Consider the following 20829-nt stretch of genomic DNA (forward strand, 5'->3'; position numbering starts at 1 on the left):
AAAATTGAGATTGTGACCATTTTGAAATTTGCTATGTATCTGTCAGCTCTAAATTGCTTTTCCCTTGAGAATTCCCCAATTAATTAAAAAAATCAGTTCATGTTACTTTACTGCTGCAAAATGCCTTTTTTACCATGTGCTTGTTTTTTTTCTCCTCTAAACCATTTCACTGACCAAAAAGGTGAAGAAATCCAATGCACCTCAAACTCAACAACGGTCCCTTCCCTACAGAATGAAATTGTTGTTTCAACACACACCTACAGTTTGTTTTATCAGCAGTTCTATTTAAACATGTTTCAAACCACACCCACTGGCCTGCGAGTAGTGAAGAGTGACAACGACAACAACAGTGTGAATCATGAAAAAATCCTTACATTTATATACCGTTTTTCTGCACGCTCCACTCAAGGCCCTTTCATGTAATGGGGACCCCACCTGGATGATGCGACAGCAGCCATAGTGCTCCAGTACACTCACCACACATCAGCTATCAGTGGGGAGGAGAACAGAGTGATGAAGCCACTTCAGAGATGGGGTTTATTAGGAGGCCATGATTGGTAAAGGCCATTCGGAAGTTTGGCCAGGACGCTGGGGTAACACCCCTACCCTAGTCTCAGTCTCACCTAGTACCCTAGATGGTGCCTTTTTACAGTATAGTGTCCCCATCACTATACTGGGGCATTAGGACCCACACAGACTGCAGGGTGAGAACCCCCTACTGGCCCCACTAACCCCTTTCCAGCAGCAACCTTAGCTTTCCCAGGAGTCTCCCATCCAGGTACTGACCAGGCCCACACCTGCTGACCTTCAGTGGGCTGCCAGCTGTGAGCTGCAGGGTGATATGGCTGCTGGCAGAACAGTATAATCTCAACCCTACTGATTGCCAACTCCCACACTCCCTCTGCCAGGCACAGCTGTTTCTCCGATGTCACCAAGACACACGGGCAGGTCTAACGGAGTGGGGCAAGGAGACACGTACACATGCAGATCTGACAAGCATCGCTGAGATGGCAGGCATGAGAGACGGGCAAGCATTCTGGTACAGATCCACACATTTGGCTTTTCTTAGTGAACAGGAACACCAGCTTTCAACATTCTTCCTACTTCTACAAACACTAACATCTGGAGTTTTCACACACCCAGTTTCTCCTGCACATACACACCAAAATATGCTTCCCTGGAAGATTATCTCCTCCCTGTGGGGAAGCGAAGCCTTCCTGGAGATAATTAACAGACTTACCGTAGAGTTCTCCTGTGTAGATGTGGGAGGTGTCATAATCCAGTTCTTCTCCAGCGAATTCCACTTTGAAGTCTTGCGTAAACATGGATGCATCCCTCTTCATTCGGAGATTGAAATGTCTGCAAAATAACAATGTGTACAAATGAAAACTTAATATAGCTAGCACCTTTTAAAGAAAAATCCTATCACTTTTTGGTTTCAAAGTCTAAATGCAATTTCACAGGTTTTACACAGTGCTGTTCTGCTGTCAGGTGCCCAGTCTGCATTCAGCACGACTTCATCATTTCAGCTTAGTCTTTGAACACAAAGCTCTCATCACTTAAACACAAACTCGAGGAAAAGCATTATTCTGTATTAAACGCGCATAAAGGAGACACAGAAAACAAGTACTTTTTAGTCAAAGCCTAGCAAAACAAACACGAGGAACAAATATTTCCTACTATATTGCAGGTTGAACATTATATACTTTAGGAGCTGTTGCCCCTTTTAAACGATACGAGTTATGATGATGCACCACATGAACAATGTATTTCTAATCTTTAATTTAACACGTCTGACTGCAAGTTCACTCAGTCTAACAAGCACAAACATCCTGCTGGTGCTGGTTAACACAGAAAAGCCTGCAGCCTGTGAAAGCTAAAATGACTTGAACTCTGTGCACAGGCAAAATGGAGGCACCTTGTGAATGATTGATAGTTCTTACACATCTGTGTGGATACCAACCAAAACAAATTGAAAACAAAAACACAGAATCATAACAAGGGCATCAAAATCCCACACTTGAAAATAAACTACTGCTGCTCCAAAATCAGTCACCCCTGACATTAATTCTAGGATGATAACTGGTCCTGCGGATTTGTTTCTCCACATGGTGCAGGTCAGGGCTGAAAATCCGAAGCTTATCACACTGTTCTCTGTCCTTCAGGAAGACAAATGAGTTGGGGTTAGGGGGATGCTCTTCAATAACACAAAAGGAACTAAATCGAACAGGAAACGGGTGAAATTTTTTCTTCTTTCTCCACTTGGGCTATGCAGAGTGTCCCCGGCTTCTTTTTCTTCACCGAAAGGGGACGGGAGGAGGGAGAGATACCAATAGTGCCTTTTATCCTCGGTCATCATCAACCAGCATCATGCTTCTTTTAAAGACTTTACAAACGGGGATCTGAAACTACAGCAGCATGAACACGTAAAACAAGGCACCGCCCTGCAAATAGCCTTGGTGCAGAGATGAAAATCTACAAAACCAACCGACCCAAAGGCAGTCATGTCTTGCATTATTCAGGGACAGTCTCCAGATTGAAAGAGTGTCCACTCCACAGCAAGGGGATTAAGACACTTTTAGACCTAGGGGCCCTTCCTCAGGGGTGCCGGCCAGAAGGTTTTGCAAGTCTCTTTCCATTCACCAACAGGATGAGGGTTAACTAAGCTCAGTGAGGTGAAGCTGGACTAATTTACCCCTGCCACAGGTCTGAAGCCAATGCTGATTTAGGGAGACCTATAGTACAAAAGACCTGCTGGATTTGTACACTTAAGGATCTTGAGGAAAGAGACTTGAGCACTTGGCACATCCGAACAAGAAAGACAAAAAAACTGATCCATATTGGGCTGAAAACATTTAACGGCTCTCGTTTTGTGCCGTGGAACAAAACTAATGACACACACTTCACATAACTTCATGGATCCTGAAAAGCCGTTACTAGAAGGCAACATTTATGAAACCTTTATTTAACCAGACAAGTCAACTAGGAACAAACATGTAGAATAACGACAGACAGCTGCCATGCATTCAGGAGTTCAGCAACACCATCCCACCCGAGATCTGAATCCATGTCCACCCCCCATAGCCACGAACCCCTCTAGTAACAGGTGAGGTCCCATTTTAAGTGCAGATGGGCACCAATATTATTTCTGCTTCCCCCCTGTGCACATTTGAAAGCAAGTCACTCTTCCCTATTCAGGCAGCTCCCATTCTAGAGCATTTCCTGTTAGTCGTTGCTGTGTCACCTTCATTTGGTAACAGGCTCTTATCATGGTCTTGGGATTTCTGTGCAAAACCTGATTAATAGATCTTGCCCTTGGGCCTCACGGCCATGAAAGTAAATAAAACAACCAGCCGGCCCAGCAGGACAGCTTCAGGGCCACAGTGGGAGTGATGAGAGCAGTGGGAAAAACACCTACTGTATATCCCCGAGCACACAGCGCACCTGAGAGCTGAGAGACGCTGCAATTCATCCAGAGTGACAGGGTACCCCGGACAGGTGCCGAAAGGGCTCCCCCGAAAGTTCAAGAGAACTCACATTGCAGGCCAGATTTGTGCGTAGCCATCTATTAAATGTGCAGGTTTGGAAGAAGTGCAGAGCCGGAGTTTCAACACCCAACTCTTTCATTCTCATTGATTTCCTTCCAGAAATCGCCCGGATTCAGAAGCACAGAATAACCTTCTGCAAAACAAGCGAACATTCCAGAAAAAAAAAAACAGGAATCTCGAGAGCAGGGATGAACACTGCACGCGTTCTCTTTACAGTACGTGCTCTATTCAGAGCCACGTGGTTGGTGCACATTAAATGTCGGCAGCACATTTTAAAACCTAAAGCAAGGTGGTGTATCCCCTGACACCCAGCCACCATGGGCTTCACACCGCAAGAAACCACTTCCAAAAATAAGCACGGAAACGCACTGCTGTCTCAATTAACGTTAAGTCCAAAATAAAATAAAATGCCATTAGCATTCCATTCCTTTATCCCCTCGCCTCTTCCCCAGTGTGAACCTACCAGATTTCCTCTAATCCCTGCACCTGCGACAAGAGGAGCGCAAAAATCTCAGCACCTTAAAGATCAAATAAATGCTGCATATTATTCAACAGCCTCGACGCTTTCAAAATACTTGTCAATATGTAATACTGTAGACTTAGAGGAGACGCGCGAGATGAGGACTTCAACAAATATTCTCCACAAGTCTTTTGTGATTTTTCAGAGCCCTACCAAATCGCTGGTAGGGCTGCTGGATTAGCATCTGTCAAAGATCACTTACGAAGAGAACCGAGGCTATAATTAGATACCAGGAAGTGTACAAGTACAGGAACGGAGAGAAAACCCTAGCCGGCTCTTCCTCGTCGGGGTGCAGTGGTAGAGAGAAGATGAGAGAGAACGCATTTCATTCCTTTGCAGAACGTTTTTAACACCCCTGGGCAGATTAACCCCCAGCGAGAATGCGTCAGTGCGCAGACGAGCGCGGGTGCCACACTCGTCATCATCATGCCCTGCAAGCATGCCGGGCGAGGCCAGGGAAACCTTCAACTCTCGCTCCTTATGAGAAGTACTCCATCGGCAAACATTATACATTATGCTAATCTGTGTTTTATCTGTGGCTTGGGAAGCTTTTAAGAGCACCCCCCATTCATTGAACCTCACTGTTGGAAAACGTGATTTGTTCTTCTTTAATTCCTTAAGATCATCCCATGTTACCTCCACATTTAGCAAGTCTTGCTTTTCTCCCCCCACAGTGGGGAAAAAAAAAACCTTTTTCACTGCACATCAGGCACCTTGAGGTATTTCACAGCTAAGATGTTTCATAACAGATTGTCTTCAGAACAAAGCTCCAGACACAAATCAGTGTTCACAGAGTAACAAGCGCCACTTTTCATCTAATCTGCTGTGGTGTTTTCTGGCTTCAGCAGAGACTGATATTTTATGCATTATGTGCAAACTTGCTGGACTAAATAACTTTACAGAAAAACACTAAATTATTTAAAATCCCTATGCAAACAGTTCAACACGAGAATAAATAAGATTACTGTATGACGCTGCCGCAGAAATACAGACTTAACCCCACATATACACACCAAGCCAATTTTCAGAACGTGTTAAAAGCTTCCAGGCAAGTGCTGCAAGGAAAATAAAAAGATGAGACAAAGGCCCATTACCGTTTTGTTCCACCAAATGTTCCGTTCGGGTTTGTCACCAAAGGCGGAGAGTTTTTCTGTAGGTGAAGAAAAACAATCCTGCCGTTCAGGAAAGCAATTCCGATCCCGTACTGAGGTCATTCTAGATCCACCGGGGGGAAACCGCAAGGAGAACCTCCGGGCCGCTACAGAGGGCTCAGTTGGGAAGACGGTGCAGTTTTAAAGCTTTCGGCGAGATGGATTCTCAGCTAAACTACTGACAGCACAGTGTCTCCCTTACTCGCGACAGGAGCAATAAGGGGTGGGGGAAAAATGTTTCCCCAACGCCGACAGACCCCCATTTTAATTTGTTTTCCACGTCACTGCACAGAGGGGCCCGCTGCTTTCAGCACATCCCCGACCTGGAAGGTGACGGATCAAGTCGGTGCGATCACGCATTCGTCATCCACTCCAGCCGAGTGACCAGGCCGTAGGAAAGTAAACGGCTCGCTCGCCTGACCCCTGGGGCACGACCGTCTTATTAAACGCCCTAGAGTGTTGACCCCAGCGCCTCAGATTTCGGGTGGTGGAGGCGGACACCTGCTCCGTTGGACGGCCAGTGCCGTTCCCGAAGCTTTCCTATTTCCGGAAAATCTTCCGCTCTGTGCGCGGACGCAAAACTCACTGGTTACGGTTTCTCGTTTTTTTTAAATATATATTATAACTGGACCGGTTTCATTACCACATGCATCAGGACAGCATCTAGTTAAGTCACTTCATTCCACAGGGTTGATGGCTCAAAGACTACCCTACTGTATATATTAATGGGCTGTAGAACCAAAAGACAGATGAGCAATGCATTTCACAACAGCTTAAATGTTAGCATGTGTAATCTTAAAATTCAGTAACTGAAGCAGGACACACAAATGGTGAACGCGTGTGTGTGTACGGCTGACAACTGGCGGGCTTATGGTTTTACAAAAGAAGTGTTTGCACTGAACAATAGCTAAGTTAAGTACAAAGACTGGTGAAAACCCTGTTTTAGACAGCGCAACTACAGGCATCATCTGAACGACAGTCAGCTCATCGTTAGCACAGTCCATTAGAACCAGTACTTCTTGCGATTATAAACAATATTATCTTATTTCCCCGTCCAAAGCTTCATGCAATGGACCCTGATCGGGAGACAGGAGAACACGAGCGTCACGCTGAGAACCGTCATCAAAAGCAAGACCTTTGCCCACATTCTAGAACTGCAGCTCCTGCCGCTGCCTACAGGATCTCATGCCCTTTACTGGGACCTGTGAACTGGGGATTCCGAGGCGGGGCAGAGCACGTCCGATGGAGGCTCTCTCTGAAGGCACACGGAAAGACTGGCACCCGCTGCCCCAGGAACTGTGGGAAAACTATGCACCCCCAAGGAGGTTATTTGGGAGGGCGGACACCTCTCATCTCAAAGCCGAGAGGGGAAATGAACAGACAGGATGCAGAAGCCCATGTGGGGAAGCCGACAAACTCTGGAGAGCTGGCTTTAAAGGGGAAGACAAAAACAAATACGACGGGAAGAGGAGGGGGAAAAAGTCTCATCTCAGCAGCACGGAAAATATCCTGCTGCTTCAATCCGTCCACAGAGGAAAAGATAATTATAACATTTTAGAACTGGGAACACATTTAGCAAGGGACCGGGGAGGAGCCAGGACGTCTCAAAATAAGTTTTATTTTGCATAATCACCTGGCGAAGAAACCGGTACGAATCTGAATACAAAAAAAAACTTCTCAAGCCATTCCGGTTTAGAAAAAGAAGGGTAAAAAAAAAGTCTGAGTTGGGTGTGGTTCAAACAGTGATTTTCAACCATTTGTAATGAAGTCCTGTTTTCAGAAACCCCTCTCTGGAAGGACCTTCTGGTTGATAGGACTAAACTGAATGACAAAGTACTGGAACAAAAACAGGACTCCGGGGAGATTCGTCTCATGAGAAGGAGGATTTCACACATGGCTGGACTAGACAGAGGAAGTCAAGAGTCGCCCTGTTTCTAGGGAGCCTCAGAATACACCCTGGGGACCCCCAGACAAAGCTGAAAACACTTGGTTTAGGAAAGAATAGAGCTCTAAATGCCACGCGTCTACCCCTTTGGCGTAGTTTTTGATTTTCAGCACTTTTTTTTACCCGAGCACTGCCCCATCAAATACACCCGGCTTGTGATCCGATTTTAGCACAACTGAGCAAACAAGCAAACCCTCACCCTGTTATCGTGTAGAGGTACTGGAGAAGGGAAGAGGCCCGTCTTCTGTTAAAGAGAAGCTGAGGGTGGAAAGCTGTGCTTTCGTCTTTTGGTACCCAACAATCGTCAGGAAGTCACTTATTGTTCGTACATTCATGACAAGAGCCTGTAGCAGAAGCACAGTGTGGGACTACACACCGATGAAGGCTTAATTTCTTTCTCTGTACACCATGAACTGACTTAAGGTGTCTGTGTAACTGAGCTTAAGACTGCAGGCATCTTATGATCAATTGTTGTAGAAGTTTGCTTAACCAATAAAAATCAAATGCAATTGAGCTGTCTGCCTTCCTTATCATGAAGTGTATAAAAGGTCAGCGGTGACTGTGTCAGAGCCGTCCTCCTAATTGCAGGGAGGGTGCCTCTCTTGGGCCGAATACACAAACTCCTCAGGACAAAAAGGTCTCCAGTGGATTTTTACTCGACACTGAAGTGGGCACCAGCCCGTCACAGAGTGGGCACACAGGGAGAGGTGAGAGAGACAAGCTCACGTAGTTAGCGCGTCTTTGGAAGACAAGAGGTAAGCAGCAAACCTGGAGAAAATCCCTACTGTGCTTGGAGCAGCTGACATCTTTCTTCTTTCTTTTTTTAAATGTCGCTATAATGTGGGCAGCTGATTATAGTTTATTACATTTGATTATATAACAGATCGTTGATCTGAACAGTGAAGGGCTGAAATCCCTGGTGTTAATTTGCACAGCAACAGGAAACGCGTGTAAAGTAAAAACAAAACTGCTTTAAAAAACCCTGCAATGGCTTCGGTTCTTGCTGTTCCATCTCCTGCTTCTGAAGAGCAGGTGGCTTCTTCGTTTCCTTTCCTCTGCTGTTTTTTGCAGGATTTACATCTTCCAACGCCAGAACAAATTCTGAAGGAGCTGCTCCAGCACCTCCCACATGTAGTGGATTAGCAGGCTCTACGCTGGGAGAATGCTTTAAGTTTTTTTTTTTAAAGAAACTGTTATTTTTAGCACAGTTATGCCAGGGACACAGCTGGTGTTAAGCTAGCTCTTATTATCAGCTTTCTCTCATGTGGCAAATCAAAAACATTCACTCCTGAAACCACACTGGCAAAAGTTTACACGGATACTAATATTTCAGGCTACCACAATACAGCTACTGTAGGTCTGTTACACTGTACCATTGACAATATGAAACCTTCCTGTACTGCACATAACAGAATACAAGGTCAATACATGAAGAGGTCAATATTTCCCTTTTCCTTAAGTACTCTGCCACACCTTTGTGCCTTGTGAGCACAAAAACTCTGGCTGCTTTCCTGGTCTTTGAGCACTGTGCCCTTCAGTCAGGTGGACTGACATTCGTGATATTGCTAATCCTCATGAGGCGAATTAGTTGTGCTCGCACGCTGCGACACAGCTCAAAATCTTTCCCACACAGCTACACTACGCCCCGAGAACTGCGGAAATACTGTAGGTGAACTCTGCACACAGAGGAAAAATTCTTTACATTTAAAAGAAATATATTTCCATGTTTCAACACCTGGTTAAGACCATACCTTTTCTTACTTGATTTGTTTTATTTTTGGTCACGCACGTCAGATGTCTCTGCCTCCCCCCCCCCCCATCCTGATCAGGGCAGATCCTGCCAAGCCGGATTCTGATCTTCAGCCACAAGGACCCAAGGCACCAACGCCTCTTGCACTGAAGCTGCTGGGATTCCCTTCCAGGTTTAATTCAGACCCCGGGGATGGCTTGTACCTGGAGCTAATGAGACGGTCTCAGGTTCTCAGGTTACCGCCAAGAAAGAGGCGTAATAAAGTCGTTTTCCTGAAACCAAGCTAGTCCGCTACATCAATGGGCAAACAATGTGTTTTCCAAGACCCTGGTTCCTGACTCCAGCCACACCACAAGGAGAATGGAAAGTCCCCACTGTATGTACTGTAGTTGTAGTTTGCTCCGCACCAAACACCAGCTGCCAGCGAGTTGTTTTTCTTGCAAACCCTAGCCAGATGGAGTGTCAAAGGGTCTGGTTGCAAACAGGAGACCGGCTGGCATAGACCAGGCATTTAAATGATGTTTACGTACTTGCAGTGCCAGGAATATTTACCGAGGTTTAAACCAAAACGCAGAGAATAGAAATCCTAACAAGAGGTCCTAACCAGCTCACAGGACATGACTACAACACTGAGGTTCACATAATGAGGAGGAGTCTCTCCTCTGATGGGGATGTTCCCATTTAACTCGATCATAACTCACTCTGAAACTAAAGGGCATGCATCATTTCCTAACCATGATATAAGCTTTAGCCTATTTCACAGGACGGCAGCTTAAAGACACTGGCTCATTCAAGCATGGCGGGCCCTGCATCTGATGACTAAGGATTTGGGTTTTAATTACCATTTTATAGATCCAAAAACGTTAGCTGGTGCTTTTGATCGATTCTTGCATCACATAAAATGGCATGATAAGAGAATCGATCAAAAGCACAAATGAACATTTTGGGAAAGCTTTTGGCAGTTGGATGAACACTCAACAAAATGCCCACAACTCTCCAGGGCACAGACTCTGTGGCAGTTCAGTGTTTTACCATGGTAGCCGCTGAGTGCTGTAAAGCACAGCAAGGTATGGTACAGTCCAATATGAAGCACAGCAAGGCAAAACCAATGGATGGCATAAAAAGTGCAATACCTTACAGATTGGCTGGGGAGCCTTTCCAACAGGTACACTGCAGGCTGCACATGGCCTTCAGTGTGTCCCGTGGCAACAAACCACAGAGCGGGTCCAGAATGCACTCTAACCCACTCGTCCTGCAACAGCCTTAGCAGAAGTGTATTCTGGCACGCACTTAGAAGAGATCAAGTTTGGCTGCCCGAGAGTTATGCAATTATCCCAGAACAATGCCGCTTAATAGGAATCGTAATCTATCATCCCACATTTGTGACATGAAACTAAGTGTGGCTTGCTGACTCCGCAGACCAGTTACTGTCTGTCCCATGTCTCATGTTTCCCAGCAGGTCTCTCATTGTTACTGCTTTCCTACATGACCATTTACTGCCCTGCCAATGGAGGTAGCTCGGCAGCGCAAACACAGCTAATTAATAGAGAATTCAGCATGTCCTACGCGTGTTTAAAGCCACCTCAAAGGCAGCAGCAGTCTTTCTTCACCATGCCAGCTGCAGCGCTGAGCCAGCAGGCACTCTGGAGACTTGACTGCATTCTGCACACCAAACAGCTCAATCGCAAAATACCTCAACATTCATCCAGAGACATTCACAGCCATTTTCTCCACTGTGTGAGGCGTTATCAGGCTCGTACTATACAGCAATAATTGTGAAGCCCAGCAACAGAACAAGCTTTAACTTGATACGACAAAATATTAAAAAATGAGAAATACAGGCAAGACTAGATATTTCACCCCCTCAGAAAAATGCCAGGTTCAGAGGCTCAGAATATGTACAGTATTGGATTCTCTTCAGTGCTTAAACAATATTACAGAATTATACACTCGGCACAACACTGTACTTAGATAACTTCTACATCTGAAATTGCAGTGGTGCAAATTCTGAACATACAGCAGCACATACATTTGAGCCCACACTGAAAAACAGGCAAGGTTTCTTAAGATAGCTACACCCTTCACCCTGCAAGGAAACCATCACCATTTCAGTGCAATCCCTTGCGTAGATGGAACTGATTGCCTGGTTGGCTTTGAGTAATGTCTCAGAGTATCTGGTGAGAGGCAGAGACATTCACCACCTCCCCAATATTTTTTAAAGCACGTGAGAGACGGCAAGGAGATTTTGGAGACATAAATCTCCAGCCCATAAAAAACAAATCATCCTTCCTGAAACGACGGCCATGGAGCAGAGTGCTGTGTGGTTTCTGCCTGTCTGGAAACTCATTTTTCAGTCTTAGCTATGTTATGTCCAATGAAAACACCACATCGCTCTGGCGCTTTGATAAATCTTCACACAAGTGTTCTGAAGAAAAGCTACCATTTAACACCAACACAATGTCAATCTCATTTACTCATCTTTGCAGAAATGTCAAAAGAAGGCGTCTCTCAATCAAGTCAGTACCATAGTGCCGGCAGACGTGACCTTTACAGAAATACTTTTAAGCGGCACTGCGATGATGTCAGGTTAATTTGTTTGGTGTTGCCTTCTGTATCAAAACATAATTGGGTTCCTTAATGTAACATTGTATCTACTTTACAATAAGGAACACTGTACTTAAAAAATACAGCTATTAGCTTGAAGAAACTATGGTAACAAGCCATAAGCCTTAAGGCTAGATATACCCAGAGTATAACTTCAAAGGGCACGTCTGTTTAATTATACTCCTCACTAACAAACCCAGTCACGTGCAATGGCCTTTTTATTTAAGGAACATGAACTCCAGACACCACTGGAAAAAAACGTTTATTGTAATAAGATCCACACCCAGACAGAGCTGAAGTAATCCTTGCGGTAGGGAAGCAACAGGCTTCCTCTGGTCTCAGACAGGTCTTGGGAAATCCATCTATGAACTCTAGAAATTCACAGGGACCAAAGGGTGCACACAGTTTCAGCACCATCCTGAGGTACCTGAACACCATGCAAGATAGTCCACACTGCTTTCACAAGGACTAAACCTCAGGAGGGAAAGTCAACTTTACAACTTGGGTTTCATGCAAGTTTTTAAACAGTCACGATCTGAATTGGTCCTTAAATGCCAGATTAACCCCAGGACGCGAGAACACTGTACAGCTGTGGCATTAATGGCATGAAAAAAAAAAGACCAGGCTGCTCTAGAATCAATCCAGAGAAAGAAACCAGATGCAATTCAGGTCTTAACACCGACAGATTAAAAGGAACCGAACCTTTTTTTTTCTTGTTAAAGTCAACCCACGTCACCTCCTCTTGTTTGTTAAGCTAAGAATCGTAGTGGATTACTTTTGGACAAGCTTAATTGGATCAAGAATTGCATTTGTATGGGATCCAGGTGCCTAGGCTCACTACACCGGTGCTAGAGATTTTTTCTGTGCGTGGTAGTTGGATACATTTAAATAAGTAGGGAAAGTCTTTATCAGAGGATGCGTTGGAGAAGATAAATTAGACAAAGGGCAAATTATGCTGTGTATAGTCCCTAGAAGGGCGTTTTACACTAACAAGACCCTGATTTGCTGCAATCTGTAACATTCGTAAGGGGCATAACAATGTGACTACAATTACCTTCTTTTTAAATGCTGTAGTGCAGGCATACAGATTCTCGCTTTGCTGTTGAAAAGAGAATGCACGCTGAGTGCTTACCAGCTAAAATATCTGTAGCACTTTAATTGCAGTCGATCCTCTTTAAAATTCAGATTGCCATAGAATACTCATTGGGGTTTAAAAAAAAACAAATGGCTGAATAAACACTGATTGCAAAACTGCAGTTTGGAAAATCAGCACAAACATCTTCATCCCAACGAAGTGCATGAGGCCGTTGCTTGTACAATAGGTTGCTAAAAAAAAATTAAAAACGCATTTCACTGCATTAACCAAATGAAGGCTGCGACAACATAACTAGCGGATTATGAAATATGCTTAAGCAAGGTTTAATTAACACTCTTAGACTGTATACCTTCACAATTACATTTAAATGTACTCCCTCAAATGATTATTACATCAGTTATGCATGATGTTTCTGTACAAAGTGACGGGAATTACTTGCAAAACAAGCATAAGCCTTGTAGTGTAGGTGTCCTAAAAGCACGGCTCCACTGCGAGAAGTCTAGCAGCTCAGCAGCTACAGGACTCCTATTAGCCAAACCTCCCCTGTGCAATTATTTTCCTATCCTCCATTTCACCTAGTGCTGCCAACTTCAAGTTAATTCAGCCACTCCCCATTAAACTGAGGGCATCCCTCCAGTATCAAAGTGAAGACCATGCCTGACTGTGGGTGCAATGTCTGCTTTCTCCTCCCTGCTCTAACCTGCTCTAGGCCTGACCACCCAATCTACCAGGCAGTACCGCTGGTACTAGAAAGCAAGGGTGATCATGTGGCCTCGGAAATGCTAACTCCTTACAAGAAAATGACTCCTCTCCGCAGGCGCCCGCGGCCACGCTGCCCGGCTGAGTCTCCAACAGCACCGGCCCCGGCTGCAGCCACTCACAGGCGGACCTTTGCCAAGCAGCGACAGCTGTAAGAGTGCGGGAGCCCCGGTGGACACGGCTGACCTGCTGCAGGCTCTGAAAGAGGAACTCCTGAGACTCCGCGCTCCCCTCGCTCCTGAACAGCGGGAGAGGAGGATGCCCTTGCCGCGAGCCCTTGAAGACGTTTGGGAAATACAGTTTACCCAGGGGGATTTATAATCGCCTAGTACCGCCCCTTCATTTTACAGGAGCTAGGGTGTCGCGAGGCCTAATGCTTCGCCCTCCTGAGTGGGGAAACCCACAGCGACTGCGCCCGGGTATGACAGCCCCTCCGGTGAGGCTCTGACCTGCTCAAGGTCTCATCCTTCCAATCTCTCCGCCAGACTGCGAGCAGCACCGCGACATGCACTCCTTGTACAACTTCTCCGGTGTCTTTTTCCATCTGGTTCTGTTTGGCTTCTGGCACAATGTTGTGCACAGCAAAAAACCTTGAGCGTGACAAGAGACAGTAACTGACAACTACAGTCGATACAGTACAGCAGAATTTCTTTTTCCAGTTATTTCAGAGCTTATAAGCAAAGGAAAGAGAACAGTTTTCCCACCCAGTTTAAATAACGATAGTGCCGACCTCTCCTTAATTTCAAAACATCTCGACACTTGTAGCATAACACTGCAGTGGTTCAAGAAACGAACAGGCAACAGCATGGCCTTTACAAAAGCTAAAGTGCACACATTTCAGGTTTATTTAGAAATCTGTTTTATGTTGCACAGAATGCTGAGGGATTTCCGAAACTGTATGTGCTAATCAGACGGGAGTGTCAAGTGCTAAAACTTTCATGAGCAGAAACTTCGCTGCTGCAGAATTGAAACAAAGTAAAACAACCAGCCTGTCTCCTATGCATCTGCATGTCCTGTTATGCAAGTAACTCAAAGTGCATATTAATACCTCTATTTCAAATTGAGCTTTCAAATGACAGATTGAAGGGCATTTTGCTTTGCTTTGGGTTCACATCAGTGGGTTCACATTTTTGATAGATGCATCAGTTATTTAAAAATGTAGGTTGCAACAGATTTTTCTTCATGTTGCCAGCAAGGCTATACTACTCATTTTCCATGCCTGCTCTGAAACTGAGAGCTACTTTACAAAGGAGCACTTTTTTTGGAAGGCCTGCAGCCTTTTTAGCATATGTGGATTGTCCCAGGATGCATGAGGTTTTTTTCTTGTACCATCACAGCAGAACCAAGCAATTATTTCTACTGCACGTGTACTGTATATGGGGGGTGACCGAGTGCCCCTGTGGTTAGCACTGCTGCCTCGCTGGGGCCCTCGATTCAATTCCTAGGGTGCTAACTGCATGGAGATCTCCGTGTTCCTCCTGGTGCTCCGGTTTCCTCCCACAATCCAAAGACATAATGGTAGGTTAATTGGCTTTCGAGAAATTGGCCCTGTATGTGAGGGTGTGTGTGCCCTACAATGGACTGGAGATGGACTGTGCACCCTGCCTTGCTTCCACTGCTTGCTGGGATAGAATCCGGCTCTTCCAGGCCCTGGACTGGATGAAATGCTTAGAAAATGGATGTATGGGTGATGTCCGCATGCATCCATAGTAAAACTCATTTCCTCACTACAGAATTCGAGGCATTGAAGAACAGATGTTTTGAGAACAACACAAGCCCTCTGTTGTCATGTGCTCCCGAGCTGCAATTCGGTGTGGCGAACGCACATTCCAGGGGCGATAACTGCCCGCCCGCACGCAGGAACCGAGCCCAGCCTTCCCTGCGGATTTCAGAGCAAGCTCAAGCACACGCCTTTAATTTCAACACCACCCCAGGGCGCGAGAACAGCAACGGCGGACCAGAGGAATATCAAAGAAAAAGCTCTGTTAAAGAAGGTTGCTGGGGAATTCTTTCCCCGACAGGAAGCCTACCTCTGCCCCCTCAGAGGCTAGATTAGACATTCTGTTCCATTCCCCTGTTTAATAACAGACGCGGACGGTTCACCAACAGATTGATGAAACATTAAGAAAACCATTAATGGCGCAGTTTTCAAAAACACAATTCAAATGGCGTTTGGCATGTTGAGCCCGAAGCTGAAAAATTCAGATTAATGACAGTTTCCAGGTAGATATAACTTCCGCTCCCGTTTTTGATCCCAAACGCCGGCCCTCTCCCCTCCCTCTCTTCAGATCTAATGCTCTGCACACATCAGTCCTGTAATTACCCCCTCTCTGTCGGCAAAGCCATGGCTCATCAATCAAGCAGCCAGCGCCCTCCCCTCTCAAAAGAAGACTACAGAGACACGGGGCCATTGAAGCGCACCAGCTATCAGTTGTAGCGGTAGGTATCTCAGGTAATTGCCAAGAGCAGTCTCCATTAACTGTGCCGAGTTCAATCGCCACCTGCTCTGGGAAATTAAGCAACAGCTCCTTCTTCCCCGGCCTGCTACAATGATCCTTCTGCGTCTTTTGCAATGGAGATGATAACACCATCACTTCCTCAGCAGCTGTGCCGCAGAGCAGAACACGATGTGGAAGGGAATTTTAAACAGGGGGGCGCCTTCTTCACACCACCAAGAGTGGTGGGAGCAAGGAACAAGCGACCCGGCCACATTGTTAAAGCTGATACCCCAGGGTCTTTCAATAAGCGGCTGGAGGACCCTTGAATCAGTGTTGCCTTCTGCCCAACGGGGAAGATAAGCCCAATGGCCTCCTCTCGTTTGTAACCGTTCCCATGTCCTTTGGTTTTCAATCGAGCACCACATGACCTGCGGAAGGATCCTCCACCTCGACTCTCGCCTGACGCTGCTCATCCTGCGGAACAATCCCTTGTTGGTAAGCTCCACTTCTCAAAAATCACATGAGGATCATGAGACCGATCCAGCACAGGCACTCTGCCTCGAGCGCACATGAAGGAACGGGAGACGATGAGCCTCCAGACCCCCCAATCAAAAGCCGCCTCTTCACACAAGGAGAGCCTGCAGACCATGAAAGCCCACGAGTCCTATCCATTGCATGTGGTTAGGAAGTAAACTGTTGTGATTTTGCGCACCGATCATTTCAAGCTTTCAATTTATGTACTCCTGGGACTGGAAATACTAGACATCTGAATTAATTTGATTTTTTTTTTTAAGGCAACGGAGCTTTACAGTGCAGATTACAGGCACTTTAAAAATCTGGTAGAGAACTGCACATGGAAAGCTGGCAGCCAGTAGCATTCACTGTGAAGCACAATTTTGTTTGCTGGAACACCAGAGGGACAACCACCACCCAGTTCAATGTGCAGCATGCCAGCACTGTGTCAGATTCATGTGAAACACCCGGCTCACAGACTTCCACATGCTTACCAAACTGGGGGGAGATGGAACATACCATTTGCGCAGATCATCTGCAAAGGGTTGGAGATGTTTGGATCTGCTTTACCTTAATTAGTTTTTTTTAGTTTTAGTCACCAGGATCCTAAAAGCAGCAGGTCCCATGAAAACCCTACCCTGCCACAACAATCACAAAAAAGTGTGATTAAAAAAGTATTAGGTTACGGTTTTAATCTAGTTGCCACCACTTTCTCGTGTTTTATAATTTTCTACTAACTGCCAAAAGGGCTAGATGGGCCAAATTGCTTCTCATTTATAACCTTTCTTACATTCCTATGAGTTTTGCATCCTTCCCATAAACCCACGCTGACAGCCGAAACTGGATTACTGCACAGCTGAAAGAACCGGTGCAGATATGCCATCTCTTCTCTTATTTTTGACAAATATGGTCTCCGTTTCTACCAAGAAGATAATTTACACCACAGGGAATGCAGGCCCCCAGCTGCTGTCCTGCTGCTGTCCACAGCTAACCTTGCCAGCAGAGCAGGGAGTGCAGGGAAACTAAAAACGCCTCGCAGCTCTGAGAGAGACCAACACTAACACAAGGTTGATATTTATCGTCGCTACTGTGCATTCCTCAGCTACTGCTTTGGCACAACAGTGTAATTAATAGTAAAAAAGGAGGGAGACTTCAGACAGAAAAGAGTGAGCTAATCCAATCCCTACATGAGAGAGAAAAATAATGAGCACAAAGTACATGTCTTGCACACTCATTTGCATAGAGGTCTTTCATAAACTTCAGCGGATGGATTTCTGAAATGCAGGCGCATTCAAGGATCCCCCCGGTAATATGGCATTTCAAGGAAGGAGGTGGGGGGGGGAAGCAAGCTAAACTCGCCTGCATAAAATATTCAAGACTTCAGAGAACCCTGATCTCCTCCGCACCGCTTTCTCAAAACCTTTAAGAAAAAGAAACACATGAAATTAAAAAATGACTTCTGTATGCATATTTCTGCTGCCAATTAATGGAGTGAAAAGCTTACTTCCATAAGCCCCATCAATTTAGACACAGGCCTTCAGAACATAAATTGGTTTTATGTTTGGGAAATACTAAGCTTCAGGCGATGCACAAATACCTCTAGAGATCACGAGAGGATGTGAGGATGCCGCAGGAAGAGGCCCTTGTTAATGCACAGTGGCCTCTGTGCCGCTAAGATGTTTTATTACAGATTCAGCCTACACTGACAGAACGGGCTTCCAGCTTTTCACAAAACCTCCTGACAATAGGTTCAGTGTCTGGGGTGTCGGGAAAAACAGGTGGTAACTAGACGAACATCTCAAACTTCTCAAAAGTATGCCACGTACAGATTTCCAAATAAATCCACTGGGAACGTCACGAGGCACTGAAACAAATAAGAAAAGACCTCCCCTTGCGTGAAAAGAAAGGCTGACCTGAAATAAACCGTTAAAGGTGGTACTGGCAATGATTGATAAAGCAGTCGTATGTCACTCCTCACAGATACTCACAAGCTGACTTCCTCATCAACTACAGTCTTTCAAATGGCATAACTCTTCCATCATCCATCTCATTCCTGCAGACCTTCAGTGGCAGGTTTCCCACGAGTGCCAGCAGTTTAAGAGTATGCTGTTCTTTACAGAAACACTCTGGCATGCCCAGGGATCCCCCAGTTCATCTTCTCAAGTAGGTTCACATCAGGGGCTCCCAGTTAAGCCACAACACTTTTGCAGAGTTTCCCCACTGTGTCTGTGCCTGAGGAATACAGTGACAAAACTGCCTGGCTGCCAAGAGCAGAAAAACTATACTGTAGCGCGTGGTGATCAAAACATGCTGTTCTCCAGACTGCGGAAACCTAATAAAAGCATTTTTAGACTTCCCAAAATCTGCTGGTGAGTGGAAAAAAAAGAGCAATTAAGCAATGAGACAGTGGGCTTTCAGAGTGGCTCCACTAGTAGAGGCACTGGAGCCTGGGGTGTGCTCTGATCGCGGGCGAGTCTGGGTCGTCCCTGACTAACTGTGCCTGCAACACCCCAAGCACCGTCGGCTAGTCAACCAGCGCTCTTTCAGCTCTCAGCCCGTTTCACTGCTCTTTCTGAAGAGGCCCGCTGGGCTCACTCCACCTGTGCCTTTGAGTCTCTGATCAAGCCTGATAAGGGCTCAGCCACCTGAAGCCTGAAAACAGAGGACATTCCCTTAAGCCCTGGAAGGCGTCTAGTTGCTCCTCTCTAGACTGATTCCCCAACAGCAAAACATCTTTTTTTTTTTTTTTTTACAGCCTGGCGACCAAATCTTGCATTCCTCTCTATATGCACAAGGACTCCATATATATACCCAATTGTATACAGGTACCCAACTGTGCAAATATCTCCCCCTGTGCATCTACATTCAGTGACTCTCCCCATCTCTCCCTCTTTCTCACGTGTACAGTACTGACTGCCGATCTCCAACAGTCCCCGTGCCGCTGCCAGACCAGGCTGTGTGACATACATTCCAGGGAGGGAGGTAACTCTTCCCCAGCAGATCAGCGACTGAGGGGGGCTATCAATAACTCTCCGAGCTCCCGGGTCACAGGGGAGAAAGAGACAGCGCCCTGAAGCAGCGATGTCAAGCGGCTGCCAGGATTTACCGCTCCCACCTGTAATTCCCTATTACAATCAATGCCACTTCATCAGGCAGGAGGCCGTTTCATTTATTTCAGCCTGGTAACAAGGCAGGCAGGCAGACTCGCTTGCTTGGCCTGGTCAATAGCCGTTTCCTGGGAAAACCAGGTCCTGGCCACTTCGGATCCGGAACAGCACGGTGCAGCGGTGGGTGAATATAAGGAATAAAACCAGGTGGATGGTTTCTACTGCAGTACATCTGCTGCTACACTTCATAAGAGCACCATCTTGATTTACCCTGAAACAACTAGGGCATTGCGGAGTTTGGGATAGTGACCTTCACAATTGGTAAAGTGTGGTCATTAGCAGCCCACTTATCCAAGAACCTCGCCAAGCTCTGTGGTGAGGGGGCAGTGTGAGCCTGCGACGACCCAGCGGAAAGGCGTGCCTTCTATCCTCGGTCCCAACGACAGCACTCACCGCTTCTCCCTCACAGCCGAGCTTGAAGGAGTCCTGTGGGCGGTGGCCTCAACACCGTTATTCTCAACGCTCTGTATCGGACTGCCAGCTCTGGCTCATGGCAAACAATCATCACAACTTCTCTACTGTTCAGCATTTCCAGTTCCAAAACTACCTCACCACGTGTACATTCACGGCTGTCAAAAGTGAGGAGAAAACCGTGGCCATGTGCTATATAATAATAATAATAATAATAATAATAATTGCTTACACTTATATAGCGCTTTTCTGGACACTCCACTCAAAGCGCTTAACAGGTAATGGGGACTCCCCTCCACCACCACCAGTTTGTAGCCCCACCTGGATGATGCGACGGCAGCCATAGTGCGCCAGAACGCTCCCCACACACCAGCTCTCAGTGCGGAGGAGAACAGAGCAATGAAGCCAGTTCAGAGATGGGGATTATTAGGAGGCCATGATTGTCAAGGGCCAAATGGGAAATTTGGACAAGACGCCGGGGTTACACCCCCTACTCTTTTCAGGAAACGCCCTGGGATTTTTAATGCCCACAGAGAGTCAGGACCGCGGTTTTATGTCTCATCTGAAAGACGGTGCCTTTTTACAGTATAGTGTCCCCGTCACTATACTTTGGTATTAGGACCCACATGAACAACAGGGTAAGCGCCCCCTGCTCGCCCCACTAACACCTCTTTCAGCAGCAACCTTTCCCCACGAGGTCTCCCATCCATCCAGGTACTGACCAGGCTCACACCTGCTGAGCTCCAGTGGGTTGCCACTTGTGAGTCGCAGGGTGACATGGCTGCTGGCACATAATTTCAGCCCCACTCATTTCTTGGTTATTCCTACCATAGCCTCATCCGACTGAGCCATGCGAGTTCGACAAGCTGCTGCCAGGCTCACAGGCTGCACGAGGCAAGACAGTCACTCACTATGCCGCACACGGCT

At 46.2% G+C, this 20829-nt stretch overlaps 1 protein-coding gene across 2 annotated transcripts in view; it reads right to left on the bottom strand.

The window, feature by feature from the left end:
• adam10a (ADAM metallopeptidase domain 10a) overlaps positions 1-20829 on the bottom strand; it is a 95319-nt gene that overhangs the window by 38124 nt on the left and 36366 nt on the right. For both annotated transcript variants that reach the window (XM_006628724.3, XM_069190531.1), the window contains exon 3: positions 1241-1359. In XM_006628724.3, coding sequence (XP_006628787.3) covers positions 1241-1359 — 119 coding nt within the window. The remainder of the gene's footprint in view (positions 1-1240; positions 1360-20829) is intronic.

The sequence above is a fragment of the Lepisosteus oculatus genome, chromosome 5 (genome assembly GCF_040954835.1).
Source record: "Lepisosteus oculatus isolate fLepOcu1 chromosome 5, fLepOcu1.hap2, whole genome shotgun sequence".
In the NCBI taxonomy this organism is placed as follows: domain Eukaryota; kingdom Metazoa; phylum Chordata; class Actinopteri; order Semionotiformes; family Lepisosteidae; genus Lepisosteus; species Lepisosteus oculatus.